This window comes from Diplotaxodon limnothrissa, linkage group LG23 (assembly GCF_057381915.1).
Source record: "Diplotaxodon limnothrissa isolate DT_005_m linkage group LG23, D_limnothrissa_male_GT1.1, whole genome shotgun sequence".
In the NCBI taxonomy this organism is placed as follows: domain Eukaryota; kingdom Metazoa; phylum Chordata; class Actinopteri; order Cichliformes; family Cichlidae; genus Diplotaxodon; species Diplotaxodon limnothrissa.
The window spans coordinates 16001606-16028677 of record NC_140617.1 but is presented as its reverse complement, the minus strand read 5'-3'; the positions used below and the strand labels follow the sequence as shown (position 1 = coordinate 16028677).

At 40.7% G+C, this 27072-nt stretch overlaps 1 protein-coding gene across 1 annotated transcript in view; it reads left to right on the top strand.

The window, feature by feature from the left end:
• Window positions 1-27072, top strand: part of LOC146607763 (uncharacterized) — a 96884-nt gene that overhangs the window by 44056 nt on the left and 25756 nt on the right. The window contains exons 9-11 of the mRNA XM_085348000.1: window positions 16411-16510; window positions 20106-20164; window positions 22482-22546. Of these exons, the coding sequence (XP_085204126.1) occupies window positions 16411-16510; window positions 20106-20164; window positions 22482-22546 (224 nt within the window). The remainder of the gene's footprint in view (window positions 1-16410; window positions 16511-20105; window positions 20165-22481; window positions 22547-27072) is intronic.

Below are 27072 nucleotides of genomic sequence, written 5' to 3'. Positions count from 1 at the left end.
AAATAGTGAAATTTCTCTCGGCCTGCCTAAGCCAGTGTTTCCCACCCACTGTGCTGCAGCACATAGGTGTGCCGGGGAAGATTATCTGGTTCCCGGCGTGAGTAATGGGCAGAACAATTACATTCTATTTCCAGTAGAGGGCAGTACAACTACCTGCTCTAATTAAATGGGTTGCCAACTTCCAGTAAAACAGAAGAAGACGAAGAAGAAATTACATAATAGTCATACTGTGAGGCGATGCAGTGCGTAATAGGAATAGATAAATATTTGAAAAGAAAAAGTAGTCAATGTGACATGGGTCTCACATTGACCCAGATCTGCTAGAGCCTTAATCTGACTCAGATTAAGGCTCTAGCATGAATAGTGGTCAGAAGAAAGCAAAAAAATTATCAATATGCTTTTTGTGACATTTTTGTCTGGTGGTATGCCATGTGATTTTTCTAATGTGAAATATGTGGCATGGCTCCAAAAGGTTGGGAAACACTGGTCTAAGCTATGGTTGCCACTGATAGGCAATAATATAAAGATTAGATCATGCAGTGTACCAAGTGGGGGCAAATCCCAGTACTGCACACAAAGGACAGTCTTGTGGCTTTGCAAACTGGAGTCAGATACCAGATGCCACCGGAGTTCAGGAAGCCCTCCCAAGGTTACAGAGCAGGAGCTAAGCTAAACTAAAGGCTAGCAGGTGGAAGTGTAAGCTGTTTCTGCTGTCGCTTCTGATGGGGAAATGTCAACTCACTAGTAGACAACCTTGATGATTTGGTGGCACTGTTGAGAAATATTGAGATGCTACCGGGAATGTTGTCTGCTGTGCTTTGTGGAAAAATACCTGACTCCTGTGTAGACTTATTGAGCTTCACTATTATGTGATCAGAAGACGAGCAACAAGAGCAAAGGTGTTCTTGTTGAGGCATTCAGAATTGGTGCAGTAGGAGTTGCCTCCATCTCAGTACTGCAAAAACCAAGAAGATAGGATAGCCTAGATCTTCTGACTATCTGCCAGTCTCCGTATATAGCCAGGACACTGAGGTGGTGAACTCATAAATATCTGGAGGTCCTACTGGATGACAAGCTGGACTGGTCCCTAACCACAGGCTGACTACACTGGAAGATTTTGTCCCCACTGCAGTAAGCGTTTTTAACACCCTCTGATGGGAGATCCACCTGGATATTCATTCATCGCATAACGAGGCTTGTTTGCATTTCTAGCTGATGTGCTTTCTTTAGTCTCAAGTTACAGACCCTTCAACTTTGCCTTTGTTTGGTTTTGGCACATAGCTCTACCTCCACCTCTCATCACCAGTGAAGGTTGTCTTGGATGTAGTGCCTTTTCAATTGTGACACACACTTGGCAACAATGTGGTGACTTTCAAATTTATTGTGAGAACTGCTCTTAATGAAAAGTAAAGAATGTCAACAGTTTCTCTGATTGTTGTGCAACAATCCTGACGCACAGTCTGCTCGATATCTAACAATTTTAGCAGTTGTTACTGTGGAAGGTTGCCTGACTGTGTGCCACATTCCCGTGATGTTCTGCCCTTTTTACTACAAGAATGCCACTCAGAACATCTTGTCAAGCTCATTACTTCACTGACTTGAATCTTTGTAAGTATTTCAAAGTCAAATTTCTTAAGTTTGAAACAGAATTAGAAGTTTGCTTTTCTTTGAGCTTGAGATTCTGCATCTAACTTGGTTCATTTTCCTGAAGTTATGCTTGGATGTTTCTCAAAAGCATACAAACGTTCTACTTAGCACACACAATTCAGTTTGGAGTTGTAAATTCACACTTAATATCAAATTAATATATTTTTGTGTGACAAATAAAAGAAAAGTAAATATCATATTTATTCATTTGGTTTTTTTAATCGTAGATCCTGGTAAGAATTTTAAAGGGAGAAATTACAGTATATTCAGTATCAACTGAGAGAGGATATTTAAAGGTAAAAAGATTTGAGATTAATTATATTAACAAAAAAAAGTTTCAGGAGTTTATCACCTTTACGTGACATACTTTGCACTTTGTGCTTATTCGCCGCCTAAAAATATGCTTTGTATATTTTTTGATGACTGCAGTGACATAAGAAATGCTGGTTTCTGCAGCAAATGAAAGGTCATGCTGGTAAAATGGATGGAGGTGGCACTCTACACTTCTACTCTATGCAGAAGCTTTGTACTTAAGGAGCTCCCAGTGTGTCTGTGGCAGTTTTGGGCCTTTCCAGGTCAGTTCCTGCCAACATCTTGGCATGTCAGCATCTCAGTAGGTGCTCTTTAAAGACATTTTTAGGCTTGGCTCAGAGTCCATTTAACACCACCATCACATCCCACAAGATTACACTGCCTCAGTGAATTGTACATCTGCTGCAGGGAAATGTATTATATTCAGTGTTAGCCAAGCTTTTGATGGACACAACCCTTTGCGACACAAATGATTAATAATAATACTTTGAACGCCTACATTAGCGTAATCCTAGCAAGCTCATTTTATATGTAAATGAAAGCTTTTCTTATGGGACAATATACAGTTCTTCGTGTATAGTCGATAAAAGTATCATCGCAGTGCCTCACAATTCTCTGTGAGTAACCAAATCGCTATATTTGAATGTCCATGTAACTGGAGCCTATGTTTAGGACCAGGGAACAACTTTCTGTGATTATGCAATGTGAGCAATTATGTCGGAAAATTTGCATTTAAACAATTTCAGGGATATTCATGCTAGTTAATGGATAAAAATTTCTGTATTTAATGTGCCTTTCCCTTCAGCTCTTTCCTAGCGTGGCACAGGAAAATCCCCAGTGTCTCTTTAAAATCAAATGGACGCAGATTTTTCAAAATTGCAGCCAATCAGTGATAGAAAATATTAAATGTGTCCTTTTTGACACTTTTCTCTCCCCCATCTTCTTAAAAATCACTGCCTAATTGGCAAAAGAAATGTCTCTGGAAGAAATACTTCGACAGCTTTTCACCATCTTTCTAAAGGTTTCACTTCTCTCCACTATTGTTGCTGAAGACTTTTTTTTTTTTCCATGATATTCGTTCTTCCCAAGGACAGAAATGTCTTTTTTGTGTACCCTGTAAATGTGTTTATATTCTACATTAGTTCAGCTCAATTATTGACGTATTGGCAGATGAACTAATGCAGCGAGGATTAGTAACAGCGGCGATCGATGCCAGTGTTATTCAGTCTTATCTTGCTGGCAGCAAGAGAGTGAGGTGTGGGTTTTGTGCTACAGCAGCTCACGGTCTTTTGAGAGGTACCCGTCACAGGTGGCTATATAAATATAAATAAAAATAATGTCGGCATTGTACTCATAAATGTGTTGAATTGGGGTGTTTGACCATAAGTGTATAGAATTACCGGATGAATTTGAGACTAGTTTTAACAAACGCTGATCCACATGTTCTGAAAGGACTTGCTGTCTTGTAGCTTAAACCTTTTTTTTTTTTAAATGAAAAATATACACAGTTCAAATTAGGGCTGAACGATATATCGCATTTGCGATAATATCGCGACATGATCAAGTGCAATTTTCTAACCGCAAAGGCTGCGATTATACTGCGATTATATTATACAATTCATGGGCTGCATCCTCCTGAGGCCGCATTTGTAGACCGATTACGTCACAGCGACGCGCCGAAGGCTGTCCAAATTACTACCATATCCCAGAATTCATAGCGCGGCCCAGCCAAACTCCAGTTTCCAGCAATGGCGGCCGCTACTAAGTTTTAAAATTACTCATACTAATCTTTCTGGGTCACAAAATAAACTTTTAACATATTTTCAGGCGAGAAAGTAGTTGTGTAAACATCAAATATCTGCTCGGTTTATCAAGATATCCCATATTTGCAAAAGTGCTTCGACGTTTTCAGAGGCGTCTGCTACCCACCAGCTCGACAGCTAGCCGGGAGCTCGAGGGTTACTGATGCGGCCGAGAACGGCACAACTCCCGGCACATCATTTTCAGATCACCGCGGAGTTTCGCTGCTCGGGTTAAACGTAATATATAAGTCACTTAGACAACCTAAAAATGTTATTGTTGGGCTTTTTTCAGTGTTTTGTTTGTTCGTGAGTAAATCGGTTTGGCTGAGATTAAAGTTATTAGATTAGATAAAATAAAACTTTATTAATCCCCCGGGTGGGTTCCTCCTTGGTTTTCACACAGCTGACTAAACGTCAAACAGAAAACTTATTAAACAGAAGTATGAGACAGTCGAGAATTTACACCAGTGTCTGGTTATATTTTAGATAGCAAGAAGCAGACGGCCGAGTTTATTAAACTCCACCGAGACAGCGGTGACGCTAATCAGAACTAGCCTTCTGATTCAGAAGGCTAGACCGTCCAATTTCACGCCTTTAAACTTTAAAGGCGTGTTTGTGTGTGTGTTTATACAATTGCTATTATGTTTGCACTTTATGTGTAATGTTACTGCCTGCAGAGATCAGTAAGATGTGTGTATTTTTTATTTATTAGTTTTATTTATTTAATATTATTTTTTAATTGAATGACTGTCTAGTAGTTCACAGATGTCGAAAAACTGAGTGTGGTAAAGCCACTGATTTTGTTTATGTATATTTCTGCAATCTGCACATTGTACTGACTTTCATTTTAATGTTTACACCAGGGTTCCTTGTCAGCACTTTATGCTCAGATGTTTGTAAGCTAAAAATAAACTATTGTGTATGTTCAAATATACTGTTGTGATTGAAGAAGTTAAATAAAAATGTCAGTCATCAATTCATGCATCACCTCATGTCATCATAACAGAGGTCTGTCTTCCAGGAAAGAACAGTTTAAAATTAATGTAATATAGTATTGGCCATACTATATGATGTATTGCTTGTCTTTGTTTAATAATACAGAAGACAAAGACCTTAAAAAATAATCGCATATCGCATCGCAATCGCAATATTGGGGCAAAAAATCGCAATTAGATTATTTTCCATAATCGTTCAGCCCTAGTTCAAATTTACAAGACACTTTTATACGTCTTTAGATAGACCAGGATGTTTTTTTAAACAAAAGGAAGCTGTGAGACAACTTTGCTTATTTATTTTTTTAGTTTTCTAAAGATGCAACTTTGCTGCACAGCCCAGGATTCAAGCACACTCAGTTTGTAGGATGGTGCCATACAATGATAGTTTGTTAATTTTACTACTTTTGGTATGTCTTTATTACTTTTGCTGCACTCTCTGATGAAGAAATATACATCACACTAGTGGAAACTCGCATTGTTCCTTCAAGTCCTCGTCCAAAAAAGCGATGTATTTGACTTCGGTAGTATTTTACAATTGAAACCTCTCCATGGGGAGCTGCTGGTTTGAGTTTCTAAGCTTGATGCTGTTTGAACAGCTCTTTCCCAAACAAAAGGTTTGAGTTCAAACTCACTCTCAGCTATTTGCTTGTTTACTTCCGCCTTATCTTTATTTCTGTCTGAATGAATCTCACAGGGCGTGAACCCTTGAGTATAACTGAAATGCTGGAGTCATACTAATTTCAATATGCCATGGAAAAATTGAAAAACAAGGGGAAAATGTTGAAATGAATAAGCTAATTCACATGCAAAATGTGTACAATATAGTAGGAGTACAGTTCAGCAGTAGCAAATTGATAGCTATTTGTTTTTATAGAGTTACTTCTTATTAGCCATTAGTAGGACATGTAAATATTTTTCCCTTTGCATATTTTACAGTAAAAAATATGACAAAAATATCTGACATCCCCTAGCCTAAGTATTAAGATATGTTTTAAAACTATGGGAATATAAGAATAAATGTCAGGGTTGTTGGTGAGCAGCTATCCAGACACCGGAATCAGATCAATGACGTCCCTCCAGAGCAGAAGGCGTTCAGTGGAACCTTTATGTCTCCCCAAAGGATCTTCTGTCCTTGAAGAACAATGGAGAAACTGCGCAGATTGATTTTAGATTGCATTGATAGCACACAAGTCCATAAGCGCTTTCATGCACAAACCCACACTGTCAACTGAGCGTGCGTCACAGAAGTTGTGGTTCAATTTTGCCGTCGTTACTGAGGCCGAATTTTAAAAGGAAATAGATAAAATCATCCTGACACCTCTGTGAGGTGATGCTTCCTCTGTGATGCTGTTTTGGAAAGCCGCCTTTTCCTGCACGTCCTGTAGATGGAGATGTGTACACACACACACACACACACACACACACACACACACACACACACACACACACACAGTATGAAAGAAATGTGACCTAAAGCCAAATCCCAAACAGGGGGAGGCGTTAAGATTTAGAGGCTCAGTTCTGGAGCAGGGCACTGAGAGCCATTCCCTCTACTCTGCATCAATATGAGAGAGAGCTGGGCGGGCAAGGCCGACTGCACCAGAATAAAACACTGTCGTCAAGCACCGTCCATTTATGGCCCACCAAATGTGATTTTTCTCTTTATAGCTGAAATATTAATGTTTCTATCTTGGTATACTTAGAAAGAAAACAGCAGTTTCCAGGCCCTGAGCTGCCAGGATAGAAGGGCATGAAAAGAGGTAGACTGGAGAATTTAACAAGTAATGCATTGGCAAATAAAAGGGTGGATAAAGTATGACCTTCACTCAGTGACCACTGTAAAACATCAAAGCCAATGTAACAGACATAAACAAAATGTTTTTCAAACATTTTTTTTATTCAATTCTTTGCCGTGTTTATTAAAAAAGCATACAGAGCATTAGATGCTTACAATTGGCATTATTTGGTAAGTGGGCGAAACCAAAAGGGTAAACTGACTGAATTAATACTTAATGCAACAAACTGCTGCCACAACTCGGCGATTACTTCATCAGGCTATCGGTGAGGTCCTTTCACGATTGTTTTTAAAACGAAGTTGTTAAAATACCAAAACTGCACTCAATCTGTCATTGGTGCATGAATACTTTTAAGTGTTGCATGTGTACAATAAAATCACTCTATGGATGTATATGTATATTTCAGTGGCTGATGGGACTCGTCCATTTATGGTTTGTGGTTAAACTCTAACAGACCTCAAATCTGTGTATTTTCCACATTTACAGTCAGTTTATAGAAGTCTTTTGCAGCGTTTACCAGGATTTCCAGACATTCTCAGAACAAAATCAGCGCTGCAGTCTCTTTGATTGCTTCCCTTTGCAGGAGCATAATCCTAAATAAAGCCATCCATAATTTATTCCACATTAGAAATGGTGGCCGCAGGGAGATGTTTTTCCACTGCAAAACCACTTTCACTTTGCATCTGGGCTTTTTTAAGTCAAATTCATGAAAAGTCAATGTGAAACCTTGGCAGTAAACAACTTATGAAGTTGAGTGATGTTTTGAGGAGGCTTTAAATAACTGTTTGTTTTGGGGTCTGTTGAGAGGCAGAGTGGGGAGTATGTAAGTAAGCCCTTAAGGCATGTTGATTTGGATTGATTCTGGTGAGACAAAGGTCTATTTAAGTAACCTGATGGAGGCATTAATAGTGAATGTTTAGCTCGCTGTATTCCTTGCATGCTAGCAGCAGTGGTCAAAGATTTGTTTGGCCAGTTGTCTGTTAGATGAACTGAAATTTATTGTTACAACAATCCTGACTCCCAGGAAATGAAATCATCAAACACTTTTATTTGCCCAATAGTTTATGATCAGGTACATAAACGGTAACATTGCTGCCACCTTCTGCTAAACAGTCTGGAAGATGCACATACTGTAGGCAGGACGCCCTCACCATCCTGCTTATTTTGAAACCAAGCTTGACCAGAGTATGATAGGAGGGTACAAACTAATTGTTGTGCTGCTAGCTAGCTTGGCTGACAGGTTGTATCAATGTCACTGTGCTATAAAATGATGCCAATTTTGTCTGGTGAAAGAGAGCCTCTAACTCTTAGTCTAATTAAATACTGAAATGGCACCTACTTGTCATTCACCCTTCAAAGGGCGTAGCCTTAAGCTTTATTGCACTTAAATTTACTCTAGTTCAAAAGTCATGAAGGGCAAGATTAGTATTAAAGGCTTAAATTAGTTTTCTACAAAGCTGGAAACATATGTTTTCATGCTGAAGTGGAGCATTTCAACTTAGGGGTCTTTAATTTGTCTTAGATTGGTGCCACCCTCATTGACATTCTAAGAATTGCAGTTTTTGATATTCCCAGAGCTTGCCTCTTAGTGCTACTATAGATAGCAGATGCTAGCATGCAACTCCGGTTAAGCCATGTTGCTCATCTCAATCTGATTCCCCACAACATATGAAAACTGTTTTGACCCCTTTCCTGGTTGCGTACTTTTGGACATATTATTCAACTTTTATCTCCCATTCATATCATAGCATGTCCCTCTCAGTTGCCAGGAAACGCAAAAACTACACATACAGTGTGTAAAGTCACACTTGCTTCACTCACATGGGATCTCTCACTTTGTAATGAAAACACATTCTCTCCTCTTTGTTCCTCCTCTCCACTCCTCTTCTCCTTTCTTTTTCATTCCTTCTCTCTTCCCTCCTTTATGTAATTTCATCCGAATCGATGTGCTGCTCCAGCAGCTCCTTCAGGCCTGACGTCTGACTGATTGCTCCACACAAAAACCTGCAGCTAAATAAAATAACAGGGCAGCCTAAATGAAGTTTATGCACCTTGATAAGAGCTCTATTAAGTCATTGTGAAATAGGCTTGAATGTAGCTTTAGCCATTACATCAGCTAGACATAGCAATGCTACACACACACACACACACACACACACACACACACACACACACACACACACACACACACTTTTAAATGAATCTCATGCACTGAGCTGTGGAATTATGTTTGAAGGTAGATTATTCACGGAGAATCGACTACAATTTCACGGTTTTCTGAAAATAATTAGCGTGACATTTATTCAGGCTTTATAATTGGTTAAGATTCCAGACCCTCACCTCTAATAAAGTTGTCATTGAACCTTTAATGCTACTCGCTCCCATGACAGCAAGGGAATATTGCAGCCTGGTGCAAGGGGGTCAAATCACTTGGAAGAGGACAATGTAGTTAGGCCTGTGGTGCATTTGTGTTAGGGTGGACCATATTTTACTTAAGCAGTCACCCCACAGACTCACCCATTCTCTCTAATGTAACGTGCTCCACCTGTGGAACGATGAGGAAATTTCTCGAAATATTACCAATTATTTTGTTCTTACACAAACCTCACGATGGTTTGCGTAACCTGGGTGATCATCTCCTCGATGGGAGCTCTCCAGTGACTTGACCGCTGCTTCAAAGTCTTAGATATCCTGCACCTAAAAATGTTTAGCTTTCTTTTCTTTCATTACTTTTTTTTCCAAATTTTTATTTTTCCTTGGTTGAGGTGAACAAAACAGAACTTGGAAATCCTTCCTTGTTTTAAAGCTGTGCATTTGTGGATTGCTGAGAAAGCTGGAGTTTTGTTTCATTTCATGTGCGTGACTAGAAATTGGGGAAAATTTTGGATCAGACTATTATTTTGCCTTTACAAGAAAGTAGTGAGACCTGCTGTGATGTAAGGTTTGGAGACTATTGTACTGACAGAAAGACAGGAGGTGGTGGAGTTGAAGAAGCTAAAGATTTTCAGTGGGATTGACCAGGAGGGACGGGATTAAAAATGAGTACTCTCACCCCCATTCTCTGCGACCTGCTGGAGCAGGGGGGCTAGGACTAGGAGGAGGAGTTGGCCGTCCGACTGCGGTCTGGAGTGTGGAGCCTTCCTGCTGCTGCGGAGTCGGGGCGGTCTGCCTCCCCCCACCGCAGGGAAAAGGGAAACACCACCTGGGTCTGGGTGCAGTTCCCCCCTCCAGGGGCGGGGGCACCTAGACCCGGTTTGTAGAGTACGCTTGGGGAGTGTGATCATGTGTACAACGTCTCTTTATGTCTGTCTCCACGTTGGTTGAGTGTGGAGTAAGTGCATATGAGAGCATGAGGGTGGGAATGGATGTTTGTATCTGTGTGTGCCTGTATGTCTGTGTCTATATGTCAGGTTGGGTGTCAGGCGCCACCTCTCTGGGGACATCTCAGGCCCTCCAAGGTTTGGAGGCCTATCTCCCCCTACCACCACTTCCCCTGCCAGTGGCGGACCCCCTCAGACATCGGTGCGTTGGTGGTTCTTTGTGTCCGGGTATGGGCGTCCAGGTACACACCGGCTCACTCCTTGGCGGCCGCTTATCGGGGCCTGGAGCCTGGGGCTCGCTCGGGCCACTTCGGAGGTGGGGTGCCCCCGGCCTCTCGGCCTGGGGCTCGGTCACTCAGGCGCAGCTGGCTGCCGGCGGAGCTCACGGGCGCGTCACTGCAACTCCCCCTGGCTTCTGCTCCGCGGCTGCTGAGTGAGCCCTCATCTGGGACTCTCCTCAGCTCTTTCCGGGACAGTGGCGCAGCTGCCCCTCTGTTGGTCTTCCTTGGTCTCTTGTGTTCTGGGGGCCTCTGGATGTCTGGAGTTTTGATCTCCTCCACACCTGCTTCACGCCCTGGAGGACGGGGCTGTGGCCCCCCCACACCCTCTAGCAGATCATTACATGAAGGAACCTTTTAAAAAACAAAAAACAAGCGCGTCCATGCTCACAGGTGTACACACGGGTGATCACACCCACAAACTACACCCTTTTTGGCTCCTACCTCAAAGCACACTGTGTTCTGTTGATCTTATGTGCTGCACAATAATGTTTAACATTTAGTATTTACTGTCATATTCCCATATATCATTCTGATGTTGTTTATTCTATTACTCTTGTTCTCTTCTGTTTGCTTTCTTTTTTCTTTCTCAGCAGGTGATCCAGGTGATTGATATATGCATTTTTTTTTCTCTGCCCGTTCTGTTGGTTTTTGTCTTTTGCCCTTCTCCCCCGTCCCTCTTCTCAGCTGTTTCTCTTTCCCTCTTTCTTTCTCCCCTTCTTTCCCCCAGTCAAGTCTGTCCCGTATTCAGTAAGTGAAAATAAAATAAACAATAAAAGGTGAATCAAATGGACCATTACGGCAAGGCTGGGATGGTCAGTTTGGTAAAGTAAATCCGTTGGGCATCTTTCTTTGCCTTTAGACAACAATTCTGATGGCAAAAGAGCCAAACGGGACAGGCCAAAAAAAAAAAAAAAAAAAAAAAGAGTACATGGTTGAGTCGTTCAGAGACAAAGTTAGTTTGAAAGGCAGGGCCCAGATGCTTTGGACATGTACAAAGGGGTTTGTTGATGTATCGGACAAAAGATGTTGAAGATGGAGCTGCTAGACAGGAGGAAAAGAGGATTGGTGTGACAGAGGAGGATGTTAGGGATAGGGTGAGAGGAGGCAGAATTTAAGATAAGATAAGATAAGATAACCTTTATTAGTCCCACACGTGGGAAATTTGTTTTGTCACAGCAGGAGTGGACAGTGCAAAAGTTATGAGGCAAAAATTAGAATACAATAAGAATAAATACAGTACACAACTGTACAGAATAGAATAAAATAAAATACTATATACAGTAGAATAAAATAAAATAAATATACAATAAGATAAAAATAGAATACAAATACTATATACAACTGAGTAAAAATACAACGATGACAGAAAGGATTATTGCACTTAGTATTATTGCACATGTGTGGATGTGTGTGCTTGATCAGTTAAAGTCTTTATTGTGGAGTCTGACAGCAGTGGGGAGGAAAGACCTGCGAAATCTCTCCGTCCCACACCGTGGGTGCCGCAGTCTCCCACTGAAGGAGCTGCTCAGTGCTGTCACAGTCTGCTGCATGGGGTGGGAGACGTTGTCCATCAGGGATGACAGCTTAGCCGCCGTTCTCCTGTCACTCACCACCTCCACTGGGTCCAGAGGGCATCCTAGAACAGAGCTGGCCCTTCGGATCACCCTGTTCAGTCTCTTCCTGTCCCCAGCAGAGATGCTGCCGCCCCAGCAGACCACGCCATAAAAGATAGCAGAAGCCACAACAGAGTCATAGAATTTCTTCAGGAGTGGGCCCTCCACTCCAAACGACCTGAGTCTCCGCAGCAGGTACAACCTGCTCTGCCCTTTCCTGTAGAGGGCGTCTGAGTTATGAGTCCAGTCCAGTCTATTGTTCAGATGAACACCAAGGTACCTGTAGCTGTCCACAGCCTCAATGTCCATACCTTGGATGTTCAGTGGTTGCAGTGGAGAATGCTTGTGCCTGCGGAAGTCTACCACCAGTTCCTTGGTTTTACTGGCGTTGATCTGGAGGTAGTTCAGCTGGCACCAGTCCACAAAGTCTTGGGTCAGACCTCTGTACTCCTTGTCGTCCCCATCAGTGATGAGGCCGACTATTGCAGAGTCATCAGAGAACTTCTGCAGGAAGCACTGGGTGGAATTGTGGGAGAAGTCTGCAGTGTAGATGGTGAAGAGGAACGGAGCCAGAACCGTTCCCTGTGGGGCCCCCGTACTGCAGACGACCCTGTCCGACACACAGCCCTGAGTCCTCACATACTGTGGTCGGTCGGTGAGGTAGTCCAGGATCCAGGTAGTGAGGTGATGGTCCACTCCAGAGTTCACCAGCTTGTCCTTTAGAACCGAGGGAAGAATGGTGTTGAAGGCACTGGAGAAATCAAAGAACATGATTCTCACAGTGCTTCCAGCGGTCTCCAGGTGAGCGAGGGAACGATGTAGGAGGTGAATGACGGCATCATCCGCTCCAATGCCGGGCTGGTAGGCAAACTGAAGTGGGTCCAGTGATGAGCTTATTAGGCGCCGAAGCTGAGCCAGGACCAACCGCTCCAGGGTCTTCATCAGGTGGGATGTCAGAGCCACCGGCCTGTAGCTGTTGAGGTCCTTGGGGCGTGAAGTCTTTGGCACTGGTACAACACAGGAGGTTTTCCAGAGCTGTGGGACTCTTCCCAACCTCAGGCTCAGGTTGAATGGAACTTATGGTCAGGTTTATTTGAACCGCATTTATTTTTCATAATCTTATGCTACTTTCATGGACACAGTCAGGTGCCATGTCACTAAGGAGGGGGAGATTTTTTTATTTTTTTAATTCTTAGGACTAACATTAGATCAAACAACTACGAAATAACCTAAAAGCATCAGCTGAAATATGTGTCTAGGACTTTGAAGTCATTAAAACCAGTTCTGTGTCCTCCTCTCTCTTTCCCATTTTTTCTAGTCTTTCTCCACATTTTGCTTTTCAGCCCATCCCTTTTTTTTTCTCACCTCTAATTAACTTGCTGCTATTATTATTTTTTTTTCATTTGTTTTTAACACTACCGGTCTCCTTCACCCCAATTTCCTCTTCCTTGTTCTTTTGAAAAAAAGTGCATAGTGTTTTTGTGCACTAAAACACCAGTTGCTCTTGCACTCATGTTTTGGCAACATACAGATCACACTTACTCATCTTACGAAATGTTAAGCTGATTTCTGATATGACTATTGTTGTTCACGTCAGGTGAGCTTCCAGCGTGGGTTTTGTCTCCTGTTTCTCAGCCTGAGATGGAAAATGTCAACAAATGTTGTCAAATCCTGTTTGATGCTGCAGAAATGAAAATTAGACATCACAAATACTCGCCTGACATGAAATTGCAGAAAGTTTTTCAGTTCTTGAATTTCTTTCATTGAAACCTTCCATCTTTTACTCCAAACGGTAAACAAGAAACCCATTTTTCAAACGACATTCATGGAATGATTGACTTTTCCGGGAAAATAATCAAACGATATCCTCAAAGCAATTTCATCTGTGTTTAAAAACCAAGTGGCTCAGGCCAAATAAAAACCTCACTGAGCATATGGTACATCATAATATAGAAAAAGAATTTCAGGGCATGAGGCGACTGTAAAAGTTTATGGTTTGATGATAAAGTTAATGTATTTTGCATTCTTGAAAAAATAACCAAAGGTCAGTAAGAGAATTTAGATACTGCGTACAGTAACTACAGCTGTTCTCTGTGGAGTCGATATTTGCATACTGCAAATATTGTGTACTTCAAAAAGCCAAAGGCCAAAACTGGAGTGTTGCTGAAAGCATCACACAGCACAATGTAACCTAAAAATCAAAGTCAACAAGTGAGTCATGTCGGCACAACATCTTTGAGGAGGGATGAAAGATCAAGTCAAAGCCTACCCTCCAGCTTGATTCAGCACAAAGTGTGCTCTGTACACTTTCTTTATGAGCACTCTGTTATGTTGGCGGTTACGGTCAGCGCTGGAAAAACTGAACCAGCTCATTTCTTTCAAATGTGGACAGTTCTCAATTCAACTCTTTATTTCTGGGTTACAGTTTTTTCACGATTGCAAAGACGCATTTCTTGAAACCTTCAACCCTCTTCTCTAAACTGTAAACATCAAGTTCAATTTTCAAACTACATTCACAAAACTCAAAGTGTTCCCAAACAATCAAACCAGCACAACAAAACAGCTTCATCTGTGGTCAGAATCACACATTTTCAGAATTCACAGCCTGTAATCACAGCACCGATACTGAGCATTCATTACACACTACTTCAAAACATAGAACAATATAAACGCAAAAGAATCTGCTGAGATTTGTGTTTTAGTCTTTATCCTGTGTCCCTCAGGCCACATGTGGGGGGAGAAATGTATAAAACATATGCATTCACTGTATGTATTACATGGCTCATACGACATGTCTGTGGTGTGATTATAAACATGATAAGTTATGCTTTTTTATCATGTAGCATAATTCTAAAATCTTAATATAATAAAAGAAATCTCTGTCTGTTGTCCAACTTGAAATATCAATGCTTTTCATATTTTCTTATCTATACACTTTTTACATTTTACACTTGGTCTACATTTAATAGGCCATTATTAAGAAGAATAAAACTGTTCAAAACCAGCAAAGGAAGAGGTGACTGACTTCTGATGAGTTGGGATGACTATGAGGAAGGCTGTGCAAATGCTCTAAACCAGGGGTGTCCAACTCCAGGCCTCAAGGCTGGTGTCCTGCAGGTTTTAGATGTGTCCTTGATCCAACACAGTTGATTTAAATGGCTAAATTACCTCCTCAACATATCTTGAAGTGGCCTGAGGCCTGGTATTGAACTAATCATTTGATTCTGGTGTGCTGGCCCAGGGTGATATCTAAAACCTGCAGGACACCGGCCCTCAAGGCCTGGAGTTGGACACCCCTGTCTAAACTATTCTGAGATGCTTACAGGTATAGTCTGGATATTTTGAAAAAACAAGTTCCAGTGCTTTAACACTACTGATAATGTAGTGATGATCTGTCACGATTATAACTATTTCAAATGCTGTCCCATAACTGCAAGAAAACTAGCAAGAGGCTTATTGTTCAGGCCAGAAAATGACTTCATCAGAACCACAGACCTCCAGCTTGCTAAACTTGGTTTGGAAAAAAGACATTAGTCTACACGGGCTGTGTGAAAGTAGAAAAAATGACTATTTACTACTTGTGTCACTTCAAGTCATCCATTGCTGTTGTAATTTTGTGATATCCTTTTAGAAATTTCCTTCTGCTGCAGTCACACTGCCCTCAGTCGTGTTTCATGCGTCCCTTTTGTGGCCAGGCTGGACATTGCAATTTTGATGTTACTAAAATTGTTCAATTTGTCCACTAAGACCTCCAATTATACTGCAGATTTTTTTTTCTTTTCCTGTCTCTCTCAGTCTGTGCTGCTCTGCTGTTTTCCAAGAAAAACTCATTCAGGAAACGTACGCTTGGAGTATTTTGTTGGATGGCGAGTTACAAGCTGAATATGTGTTGCCAGCACAGTCTCGGTTCCTGACACAGTTCTTCTTGTTCGTGGCTCCATGCAATTTTTGTGGTCTTCTTAAAGTGCCTTGGTCATTACTGGTACACCTCAGTTCATAATTTGGCATATTACTAGTAGATCAACCCCAGATGTTTCCAACCTACTAATTTGGGCTGTGTGGTAAATTTGCCCTAAAGTATTTTTGCAATTTAGAAACAGTTGATAGCATCTGAAATATTAGATGGGAAGTATGACTAACACACACAAAAAAATGTCATAATTTGCACAGCTTTGCTTGTCTGATTGCTGATGAAATGTTGGTGCTCTTCATATGTTTGTGTTTTTTTTCCCTTTGCACATGTTGTGGTGTCAGCATGAGAAACTAACAGCAATGCTGAAAGTTTGTTAGATAGCAGAGTTGTTTCACTCGATGTCAATATAAACTTCCAACCTGCTATCTCTCCAGGGTTCGCAAGTTTAAGAGATTAAAAAGTGCTTTGGTACCTACAGCGGGGCAGGTGCACCATAACAAGTCACCCAAAGTGCTTATACATAACTTGTTTTAGAAGTAAGAAATGAATGTTGTTGTTTTTTTTTATGTAACTGTCCTGTCTCGGTTGTGTTACGGTGGAAGAATTAATTATCTTCCTGCACAAAGAAAAACTTGATGTTTCTCTTCTTTTATTTAGAACTAGGGAAAATATATACTGCCTGAGATGTAACAGAAGGCCTGTGTGTGTGAACTCGTCTGTGTGTCTCTCAGGTGGCTGTGACATTTGCAGTGGGGTCAGAGGTCGGCCTTCAGAGCAGCAGTGACTTCAGTCAGATGGGAAAACCTTTCCTAATGGGCACAGTGGCTCTGGGTAAGCTTCAGCTTTGTGCAATAAAGCTCACAGTCTTCCTTTTTTTTGTCTTCTTCTTTTTATCATTGTGTCTTTGTGGCCCTTTTCCAGTCTGTTGTACTGCAAAGGATGTTGAAGCTAATGACGGTCTGACTTTCCATTCCAGCTGCTACCAAAATTGGAATTTCATTACATGAACAGATCTCCTAAGAAATGAGAAAACAAGTTATTTAAATGGGCTTCAAGTGTAACCAAAGCATACCTTTGAACTCAGAAATCAGAGCCAGCTCGAAACTTTTGCCCAGTACTGCACCTGATGTGTGCAAAGCTACTGTTTGCACAGGCTGACTATTTGAATTCTGACTGATCATTTGACTTCACTGCTGTTTCACCACTTACTCTTGTCTCTCTTTACTGCAAAGATACACTGAAGAATGAGACTTTACAGACATAGCAACATAAATAATAGTGAGCCAAGTCATATGTGCAACAGGGAATTGCTCATTTCAGTATAGCTGGGAAGACCTTACTTGATTCAGTTTTCCAGAAAATTGTGAAAGTGCAAATATCTCTTTCAATAGAGGAAATACAAAAGAAAAGCCTCTGGTCTTTTCAGATATAACAGTTGGCAGGGACGCCAAATCTACAGTTGCACCAAGTAGATCTTGTCAGCTCAATGTTATTCCCAGAATTTGGGAACAGAACCATAAAAATCACGAACCTTATCTAATTTAAATTTGGTCAATTTATTGTTCAAGGTCATCTTACAAACTAGGATGGTTATAATACTAGAAAACTATGAGGTGGGCCAGGATGAGCAGTTTTCAATAGTTTCAGTGGAAAAGTCCAGTTTTAAAGCACGAAAGCAGCTCATCAAATAAGGGACAAAACCAGGAACATTTTTCGAGTTGTTCACCCTGATCTTTGTTCCCCGGAGTCGGATTGACGGGCATTTACTGTAGCGTCTTGAGTGATTTGCAGAACATTCAGAAGAATCAACGGGAACTGTGGTGTGTGCAGAGTGCCATCATGTGCTGACTCAGAGTGCTTTTAGGTTTGTTTTTTTTAACCCACACCAACACAGTCTGCTTGTCAGCTGCCGTATTCACCAGATTTGCCTCGCTGTGACTTTGTCCCAAGTGAAAATTTAGCTGGAGGATCGCCAATTTAACACGCTGGAGGAGACGCACGCAGGCATACTCGCATATCCTGCACATCCGAACAGAAGGGAAATATTCAGAATAGACACAACCAAAACAAAAACTGTTTCTCTATCACTTGTTCTTGTTTTTGTTTTGTTTGTTTTTTTCATTTTTTGTAATCTCTCTTTTCTACAGTCAAATGATACAAACAATAAAAGTGCTGGAAAAGTCAAACTTTCATCTTTACATCAAAGATTTTCTTTTTAAACAGGCGATTAAGAACATAAGAAGCACTGCTTCTGAAGTCCAGCCCTCTGATTGTTCGTTGTTTAAACTTGGGAACAAACATCTAGCGTCGACAGAGAATATCTTTAATTCCCTTTAGAATACAAATCTATTAAACTGTTTATAAATCTTCTTTAAAAATCTAGTGCACCAGCTAGTAATGGATCTGTGACGTCATGGTAGTCTGTGCTGATTTTTGCTCTTTGTGACCTCCATATGTCCAGTCTGCTCTTTTTCACTCTTTTCAACTTTTTCTTTTCATCCGTCTGTCTTCACTTTGTAACATTAAACCACAGACTGTACAGATGGATGATCCATCGCCATCTTCTCCTACTGTTCGAAGTGAGGAAGAAATAGAAATGAGCACTGCAATATTGGCTGTCATTTGAAACCAAAGTCTGTTAAGGAATTACTGGGAGATGGAGCCCAGACATCAAAGTCCTGCCTGCTGCCCGGCACAGATGTGTGTTGAACTTTGTGTAGTGCATCCATCAAATTCTGGACTACTACTACCTACTAGTTGTCCAGCCACCCAACGATATGTCTGCATAGACAGATTTTTGCCACTTCTCCACATCCCAGCTTGTTGTTAGAAGAGGAAGCCTGTGCCCATTTAGGGCGCATATTGGCAACACTTCTGGGAAGGCGTAATTTCATCCATCTTTATATACAGTGTTAAATATTCACAAAGCAATGACAAACTTTGAAGTACTTCAGCAATTTACATTTACACTACATTTTATGTTAAGCTTCTCCTTTCACAAAAACACATTTTCAGAGGATGAGTCAGTGTCTTCGGTTTCGCTGCACAGCCTTAAATATCAGACTAAAGTAAACAGAAGGTGGAATATCCCAAAATGCATTCTAACAAAAGTTAGAGCAAGCTCAGTCAGAACAACTGTTAAGACTCACTTAACAGATGGAGGTAGCTGGATGGAGAGTCGTGTGTGTGTGTGTGTGTGTGTGTGTCAGTGAGTGTGTGCGTTTGGGTACCAGCGAGTACTCTGACTTCCTGAAGTAACTGCAACACATCAGCTGTGGCAGGCTAAGGGGTGATTGCTCTGTTTCATTAGCATCTCTGTGACAGCTCTGACTGTACTTCCTACCCGCTTCCATTACTTCAGAGAGCCATTTGAACATGCAAACTGCCAGCTATGACAGCTGCTTTGCAGTTTGTCACTGCTAGTTGTGTGGAACAGTATACAGAACAACTGTAAATCATTTTCCCAAGATTAAAAATGGATTACTTTTTCTTCTGAAATCCGGTCAGGATTTTAAAAGCTTCTCAAACAACATTCAGACTATGCTGAAACTCTAAAACTACTCCCCCAAAACCAAGACTAATGCGGTGCAGCTCAGCAGGGTGGGACCTATTTCTCTGCTACCTTTGGAGACTGATTTCTCTAAATGGAATTTTAAAGGGAGAAAGTGCCATGATATTGAGGAACTGAACTGCAAACAAGCAAGGAAACTTTTGCAGCTTGGTGACAGCGCTTGATTTGGCTAATATAGAAACAAAATACCATAATTGCAAAGACAAATCTTCAGATCTTCAGAAATTAAGTTTTCCAAAAAATTGACCCAACATATCTGCTGCTTCTCATGATGAAATATTTAGTGAGCATAAGCCAATCACATGGTAGCTTTGGGAGCTGCTCTAGCTATCTGACATGGCCACGCCCCTTATAATGCAAACTAAGCCTTAATAAATGCTGTACAGCTGTCGTTAAATGTGAAGTTGAACCAAATATAGAACATAGTTTCTTTTACTGTAAAAGGTGCATTTTAAAATGGGAATCTAGAGGACCGGACTCACTTTTGGAACCAGAGGCCTCTCAATGAACTACAGCTTTTGACACTTTCAGCTTTATATTTTCTGCTTAATTTTTGAGTTGCTTGAATTTAAACTAAAGTTTCTGACAAAAAAATGTTTAAAATGCTAATAAAAGAAGGTGGGATTCATGATACCAGTATTTCCATAATTTCGTTTTGCTTCCTTACTAAGTTAATACTGTTGGGATGTTTTTATTTCAAGCAGTGATATCTGGAAACCTATTTGGGTATTTTCTGTGCCTCCCTTCTCATATTGAATATCAACATTTTTGTGCTGAGGAACAGTAAAAAAGCCCACAGATTACAGACGGAGGTATCATATGAATGACGCGCTGCTCTGTTTTTGGTCTTGACAGGTGGGATTGTAAACGTGATGCCTCTGCTTTTCTCACAGATCTCACACAACAGAACACAGGTAAATCTAATCTTAGGACTGCACCTGGCACTACCCGCTGATCTGTGGACTCAGTGTACTGAATTCAGAAATGGCTTGGGAAGCACTGTGTTCGTATTCTTCAACATGAGTTGGTAGTAGAAAGAGAGAGCGAGAGACGGGCATCACTGTGAGAAATAAACTAGAATTTCGGAGAAGAATTAGGACTGAAAGGCTCTTACACAGGTGGTCAACCATATTATTATTCTACTGATGGCTCCTGGTATTAAGCTCCAGCACTGAAGCAGAAAGGTTTGACAACAAAGTGTTCCTTAGATTAACTAGATAATTGGAACATCTCAACTCCTTAATTAACGCTGATGCAAACAGTTCATGTAGAAATATTAAAGAAATATTAAGTTATTGTGAGACCTTACTCATCAAGCCTATTTTGCATCAGATAGAAGTGTTTGGAGTCGACCCACTGTCATAATCGGGACAAAAATTGCTCCATTATTTTATTCCTTTTAAAATCATTTCACAACACTAAGCTGTTTTACTCTGATTTTATGTTAATATATGACTTTGCATGCATCTAGATATTGGATGCACAGTAAGCTGGCCCCAGTACGGTCCAGACATATGCTTTGCAGCCCTGAAATTTTGAGATGTTACCTTCATGATGGTGCATTTGGAAATGCAGGTGTCTGGCACGCTCAGGTTGGACATTAAACAGCTTTGCCGGGCTTCCTACTACAAGGGTCATGTGCCAAATGGCATATAAGAAAAAAACAGTTAAACTCAATCGCTTAAATCAAATGTCGTATTTCCAGTATCTCCTATTGAGTGTTACGAGAGGAAGGAAAACTGCCTCGAGCCGGTCTCTCTGCTGTTTAAAAGGCATGCACTGCAGATTGTGGTGTATGCAGAATAACAGTCGGCTGAGAGTTTTGCCCACTTCCATACAGAATGACGGGAAACTAGACCCCAGGTCTCAAAATAAAGAATTCTTGATAGGTATTGTTTGTGGAAGGAAAAATTCAGGTTTCTTTTTCTGTATCTCACCATTTCTGATAGGCCACTAACCCTACCTGCAGGATGGGTCAGTCTTTATTGGTCAGGTCAGAAGTAATGCTGTTAGGTCACGGCTCTTTCCCAGCCACACAGTCTAGTCTTTTATTGACCAAGCTCCTGTCTCAGACTATCATCTGGACACATGCAAAAGCATTTATTAATATAAATAAATAAGAGTAAAAGGGCTTAGTGATTAACAAAAAATAACATGAGAAATTCTATTCATTTACTACACGTCTAGAAAACCAGGTACAGAAGATGCAGATTGATTGCTTTTTCCATTCTTCATAAGTGGAGATATGCCATATAACTTTGTTGCCATTCCAAAATCCTCCAATTGAAAATATACATAAAGACAGAATAGAAACACACTTGCTACTCTGAAATGAAAAAAGTATCCTGATGTAAATATCTTCATATCACAGGGTTCCTGACTACAGGCCTGCATTTTGCTGCCGTAATGTTTCAAAGCCATTGTCAGAATAACATGGAATCGTTCATATAAACAAGCACCTGCATGACTACAGAGGCTAGCATCTAAGTTGGAGTCATATAAAAATATATATACAAATATATAACTAACAATATTTTTGTTTTATAAAAGATCATATTGAAAGAGAAAATTAAAAAATATAAAGGTATATAAAAAATTTTGAAGCATTTATATTGTGTTTCAACCTAAAATAACTACATTTTTAGAAATGCATGTATGGAAAAAAAATGTCATTTACTAAAATAGTTACAGTTATGCCAGAGGTGTGTATCAGCTTTTTTAAGCATGTTATTTATAAAAGCTGCCCCTTCTTAATTCATGGGTGGCAATTACATGGTTACATGCAGTTGTTATTACATGATATTTACAGTTACAGTTAAATACCTTTTAAATCAGGCCAAAAAAAGGTTTTAAAAATGAAAAATGAAGTGAGGTTTTATAACAATAGGTCAATTTAAATCCAAACGAGAAGTTCTTAACCATGAGGACAGTACTAGGTAATTAAATTTTTATTTCTTGTGATACAGTAAAACTGCCATGTCACATCCACGGCCCATATACAAAGAGTCAGACCCACAAAGATGCTCTCTCTCTGCCACTGATCAGTTTGCCTAAGCATCATTTAGATGAAGTGCACGACTGGAATAGTAGCAACTAAGTTTGCTTTTGAGGAACTCTGTATTATCACCTGTGCAGTTATGTGATTACGTAGTGCAATTGTTCCACAATGTTCTCCTGTTACGCTGCTTGAGCCGGATGTTGGTTATCATGTTCTCTTGTCTTCATCTTTAGATCCTGTGGTTTCGGAGAGCAGTGATTGGAGGTCTGACAACCTGCACTGTGCTCAACATCCTCTGGTGAGCACTTTACTCGTTATTTGATCTTTGATTCTTTATTCCTTTCCAGATATTGGTTGGCACAGTCATATCATGGTTAGAACTGTGGTCTGAAAAAGGAAGTTTTTCAGGTGCTGTGGTTTCAATTCTGACATGTATGCCAGGTTAATTGAGGATTCTAAGTTGACTGTATGTAGGCCTCTCTCTTAGCTCTGTGATGGACTGGCATCCAGTCCAGGCTCCAGGGTTCCTTGACTTGAGCACAATGTCAGTTGGGATATGGTCCAGCCATACTGCAACCTTGGAAGAATAAGAGATTAACAAAGAAGCATGGATAGACTTTCCAGTCTGTTAAGAGTTATAAGCTATAGCTCTATTTATATTTAATTATCCTTTAGCTCCTTCCCTTTCTTTTGCAGTCTATGTGGAAATAAATTGCTTTTTCAGTACTTACTAAAATGTAAGGCAAGCAATTGGCACTTTTGCTGCTTCTTAACCATTAACTATAGAAATTATCTTCCCCCAGAAGACCATCTGGTGTATTATCACCCAGAGAGCACAACAGGGTGCTGGACTATTTCTGTGAACAATGACCACAACCTGCCCACAACCTACTCTCAACCTGGTTGAGGGTCAGGTACTATTGAGGAAGGAAACTGTGCAGGATCTTTTAGGCACAATCATCATTAAGCTTAAAGTCTTTGTCGTTTATTATAATTTTGCTAGTAGTTATAGCAAATAAGCTTTTACTGGGTAATTCCGCATAGGTAAGGAATAAGTGGCTGCAAGGCTGTCTTCCTAAGAAAGAATGAAATAGTTCAGAAAGAATGATTTAAGCCATATGTCAAATGTCAACTGTTAAAGCTGTATACGATCCAGTATGATTGACATAGGGTATTATGGCCAGATGGTCACATATGACCACTTCAGGGTCACATACGCTGGCTCTGAAGGTGGGATCCTCTGAGACCTTCAGCAGACGTTTGAAGAGAGCAAAGAGTAAAAGCAGCAGCAGCAAGGACGGTGGCCCAGAGTTTAAGAAGGCCATCTGGCAAAATAACCATCCACAAAGGACTCGAAATGCACCAGAGAGCACAGACCCTTCACTGTCTATTGAACCCCCACTTTGCAGCTGAAGAGTCAGTTGCATTTAGGAAGAATGTTTAGTGTGCCCTTTCCTTCTCGCGACAGAGAAACAAGCCTCAACAGGATGGAGTTTGGAGTCACACTGCACCTGGTGTATATTTAAACTGGTATTTAACTTCCCTCTACTCAGTAAATAAGTCTGTAAACATAGTGAGTAATGTAGGCAGCCACTGCGTGGTTAATTTTGTTCTTCACCCAGCACAACAGAAATATATTCTCCCAGAGTATTACCTGAGGAAATCTGGTCGTATCTCACAGTGTGTGTCATCCCGTCCATTTGTGAAAAAAGTCAACTTTTTATTAAGGGGAAAAAATGGAGAAATTTAAAGGAGCAATTTCATTTTATCTGCTTGCCTTATGGGCAGTCTAGGATATAACTAAGCACTGCTGTAAAGGTCAGGATACTCCATCTCTCCCTATTGTTTTTTTAAATCTGCCTCTCAGGCTCATTTCTGTCTTCTTTTCTTCTATGTTTCAGTGCTTGATCGTATCTCCTTTAACGGCACATTTTCATGTGTGCTGGCACTACAGCTTAAAACAAAGTGAGGCGGGTATGCACGGCGCAAAATCAATCAAATCTGGAAATTCCGATCTGGAAATAATTGGGTTTGGCAAGGCGAACACATGTGAAACTTAAGCAAATACAATGTATCACTGCTGTATGAGATGCTCTCTGCACACCCATGACAAATTTCACTGAGCTACAACCCACAATTGGTTGTATCTGACCTTTGGTGTACTTTACTGATCGGCTTCTGGCAAAACAACTTGCAGCAGCTCCACACAATAAGTCTCTCTCCTCTGGGATGCTTCTCTAAGATTTATGAGCTTCAGGCAGAATTTTTTTTCTTTTCTTTTTTTTTTATTCTTGTTGTTTTGTGTTCAAGCTATACACCAGAATCTGAAAGCAGTGTTGCGTGGCAAAATAATGCTCCATAATAACAGGTTTTTCACAGAGGGGCTCCATTTATTGAATCATGATAACATTTCAGAGTTATTTCAAACAGGTTTGCTTTTCCTTCCACATATATAGATCCCTTTGGTCAACACACGTGCGCTGCAAAAAACCTAAACTCAGCTTATACCTTTAGTTTTATAAATGCACTTTTACAGACCTATAGCACCTCAGCTAAGTGTTATACTTCACATGGGTACAACAGGCTTTTACATTATTTTCCGGTCGCTGCAGGTTACAGAACGCATTGTTGAACAGACAAACAAGCATTTTCATGCAGCACTGAGGTTATTTCCTCCACCGTGTTGACTTAGTATGACTCGCAGTAGACCCGAGTGAGAGGAAATGCACGGTAAGAGAGTTTGCTAATGCTGATTGTTTGCAGCACTGCAAATCTTCATGCCAAGAGGCTATGTTTTAAGCGTGTGATCCCAGTTTAGTGCAGCCATTACTGGAGGTCACCACCCAACAATGTTTCTTTTGCCTACAGTCCTCTTACTGATGGGAAATAAGTCACACTGAGATTACTTTATGCAGTCTGAGGGCCTTTCTCACAGAGGTAAAGTAAATTTATTTGGTCCTTTTGCGAGAGTTCAGCTTCAGTTTGTCATAGAAAATTGTGTTCTCGAGCAGTACTATAAAACAGCTCTGACACATCAGGGCATCGACACAGCGATACAGTGCACGGTGTTATCAGGCATGGGGACGTTTGCAGTGTGTCCATCAGGCTGTGGTATCAGGATTGCTCTGGTCAGCCCACGTATGCTCAATCCGATCCGGGCAATGCGGAGGCGAGGCCAAATTTGGGGCTCGGTCTGATCGAGCTGTAATCCTGAGACATTTTTGTAGTGTAACTGGGTGCGTTGTCCTGCCAAAAGATGCCACTGCAGTCCGACTGTGCCTTTGCCGAGGGATGACACTTGGTATCTTACTGTATCAGTGACATTAATCAACACACACATATATATATTGCATCTCAAACATTAGGAATATTGTGAAAGGAGGGTTTTTTTGCATTTTATTTAATATTTTTTACACAAAAACTAACACATACGAGCCATTTTAGTTGTAACTTCCTAGGACCTGACATCACAGTTTGGGTTGTCTAGACCAGCGGTCTCCAACCTGTTTTGCGCCACGGACCGGTTTATGCCCGACAATATTTTTCATGGACCGGCCTTTAATGTGTCGCGGATAAATACAACAAAATAAAACTAGCACCGGTACCGAAAAAAATAAGATTTATTCATAACACACGTGAAAAGGCCCAGGAAAACAGAGTTAACGATAAAAACGATAACAAAATAACGCTGAAAACCAAACATTTCACACCTGAGCCTCAACTCTCGCGGCCCGGTACCAAACGACTCATGGACCGGTATACCGGTCCGAGGCCCAGGGGTTGGGGACCGCTGGTCTAGACCAAAATACTAAATTTAGCTCTACAAGGGCCTGATATTCACTTACAAGGATGTTATACTGCCACTGTTCTAATGAAATTAAAAGAAATGTCCTCATATGTCATTTTTCTCAAAAACAAAAATCAGGTAAAAAATGAAAATCTGGTAAGTCTTTGTTTTTACATTCATCAGGTCCCAATCAGTTAAGTTAGGTTGCTATTTACAGTATAGGTACTATGTATCTGTCTAGTTTTGTACATGCAACTACACTCATGGGAAAGACTGCAGGCATAGTTATTCAGATAATGAGCATCGACACCCTCCGTGAGAAGGGTAAGCAGCGGAGGGTCATTGCTGAAAAGCCTGACTGTTTGCAAAGCGCTGCGTCGAGGTGCATTAATGGAAAGTTAAGAGGAAGGTAAAAAGATGCAAAAGCTCTCGAGGTTCCAGGATGACTGGAACTTGGAGAGAATTCTCAATTAAGTGAATGCAGTAATTTGTGTCCTTGCTTATGGTGCCACGGGGTGGCTGTAGTCAGGAGGTAGGGCAGGTCATCTGCTAATCGTAACGTTGGTGGTTCAGTCCCTGGATGCTCCAATCTGCATACTAAATGTCCATGGATAAGATACTAAACCCAACTTGCTCTCCGGATGCATCCATGAAAGTGTGAATGTTAAGCACAAAAATATGTATGAACAAGCCATATAAACTGCTTTGAATGCTCCAGGGGAGTAAAAAACCACTATATAAGAATCAGTCCATTTGCCCTTTAGTTTTAGAAAACGTATTGGACAAATTAACAGTTTCCATTTAGAGACAATGGAACAAACTGCAGTCATTTTACTTTGAAACAGATGAAATGCTACAGCAAAGATAGCGTTTTTCAGTTTAAATGATTTGTCTCCTTTCAGGTGTGTAGCTAACTCTTTTTTGCAGTTTCTCCCACACTGAAATGAGATCTGGATAAATCATTGCCTCAAACTGATGTGGGACTTAGAAAAACAAATTAACTGAACGCGTCCTTTAAAAAGAGTTATTGCTTTCTT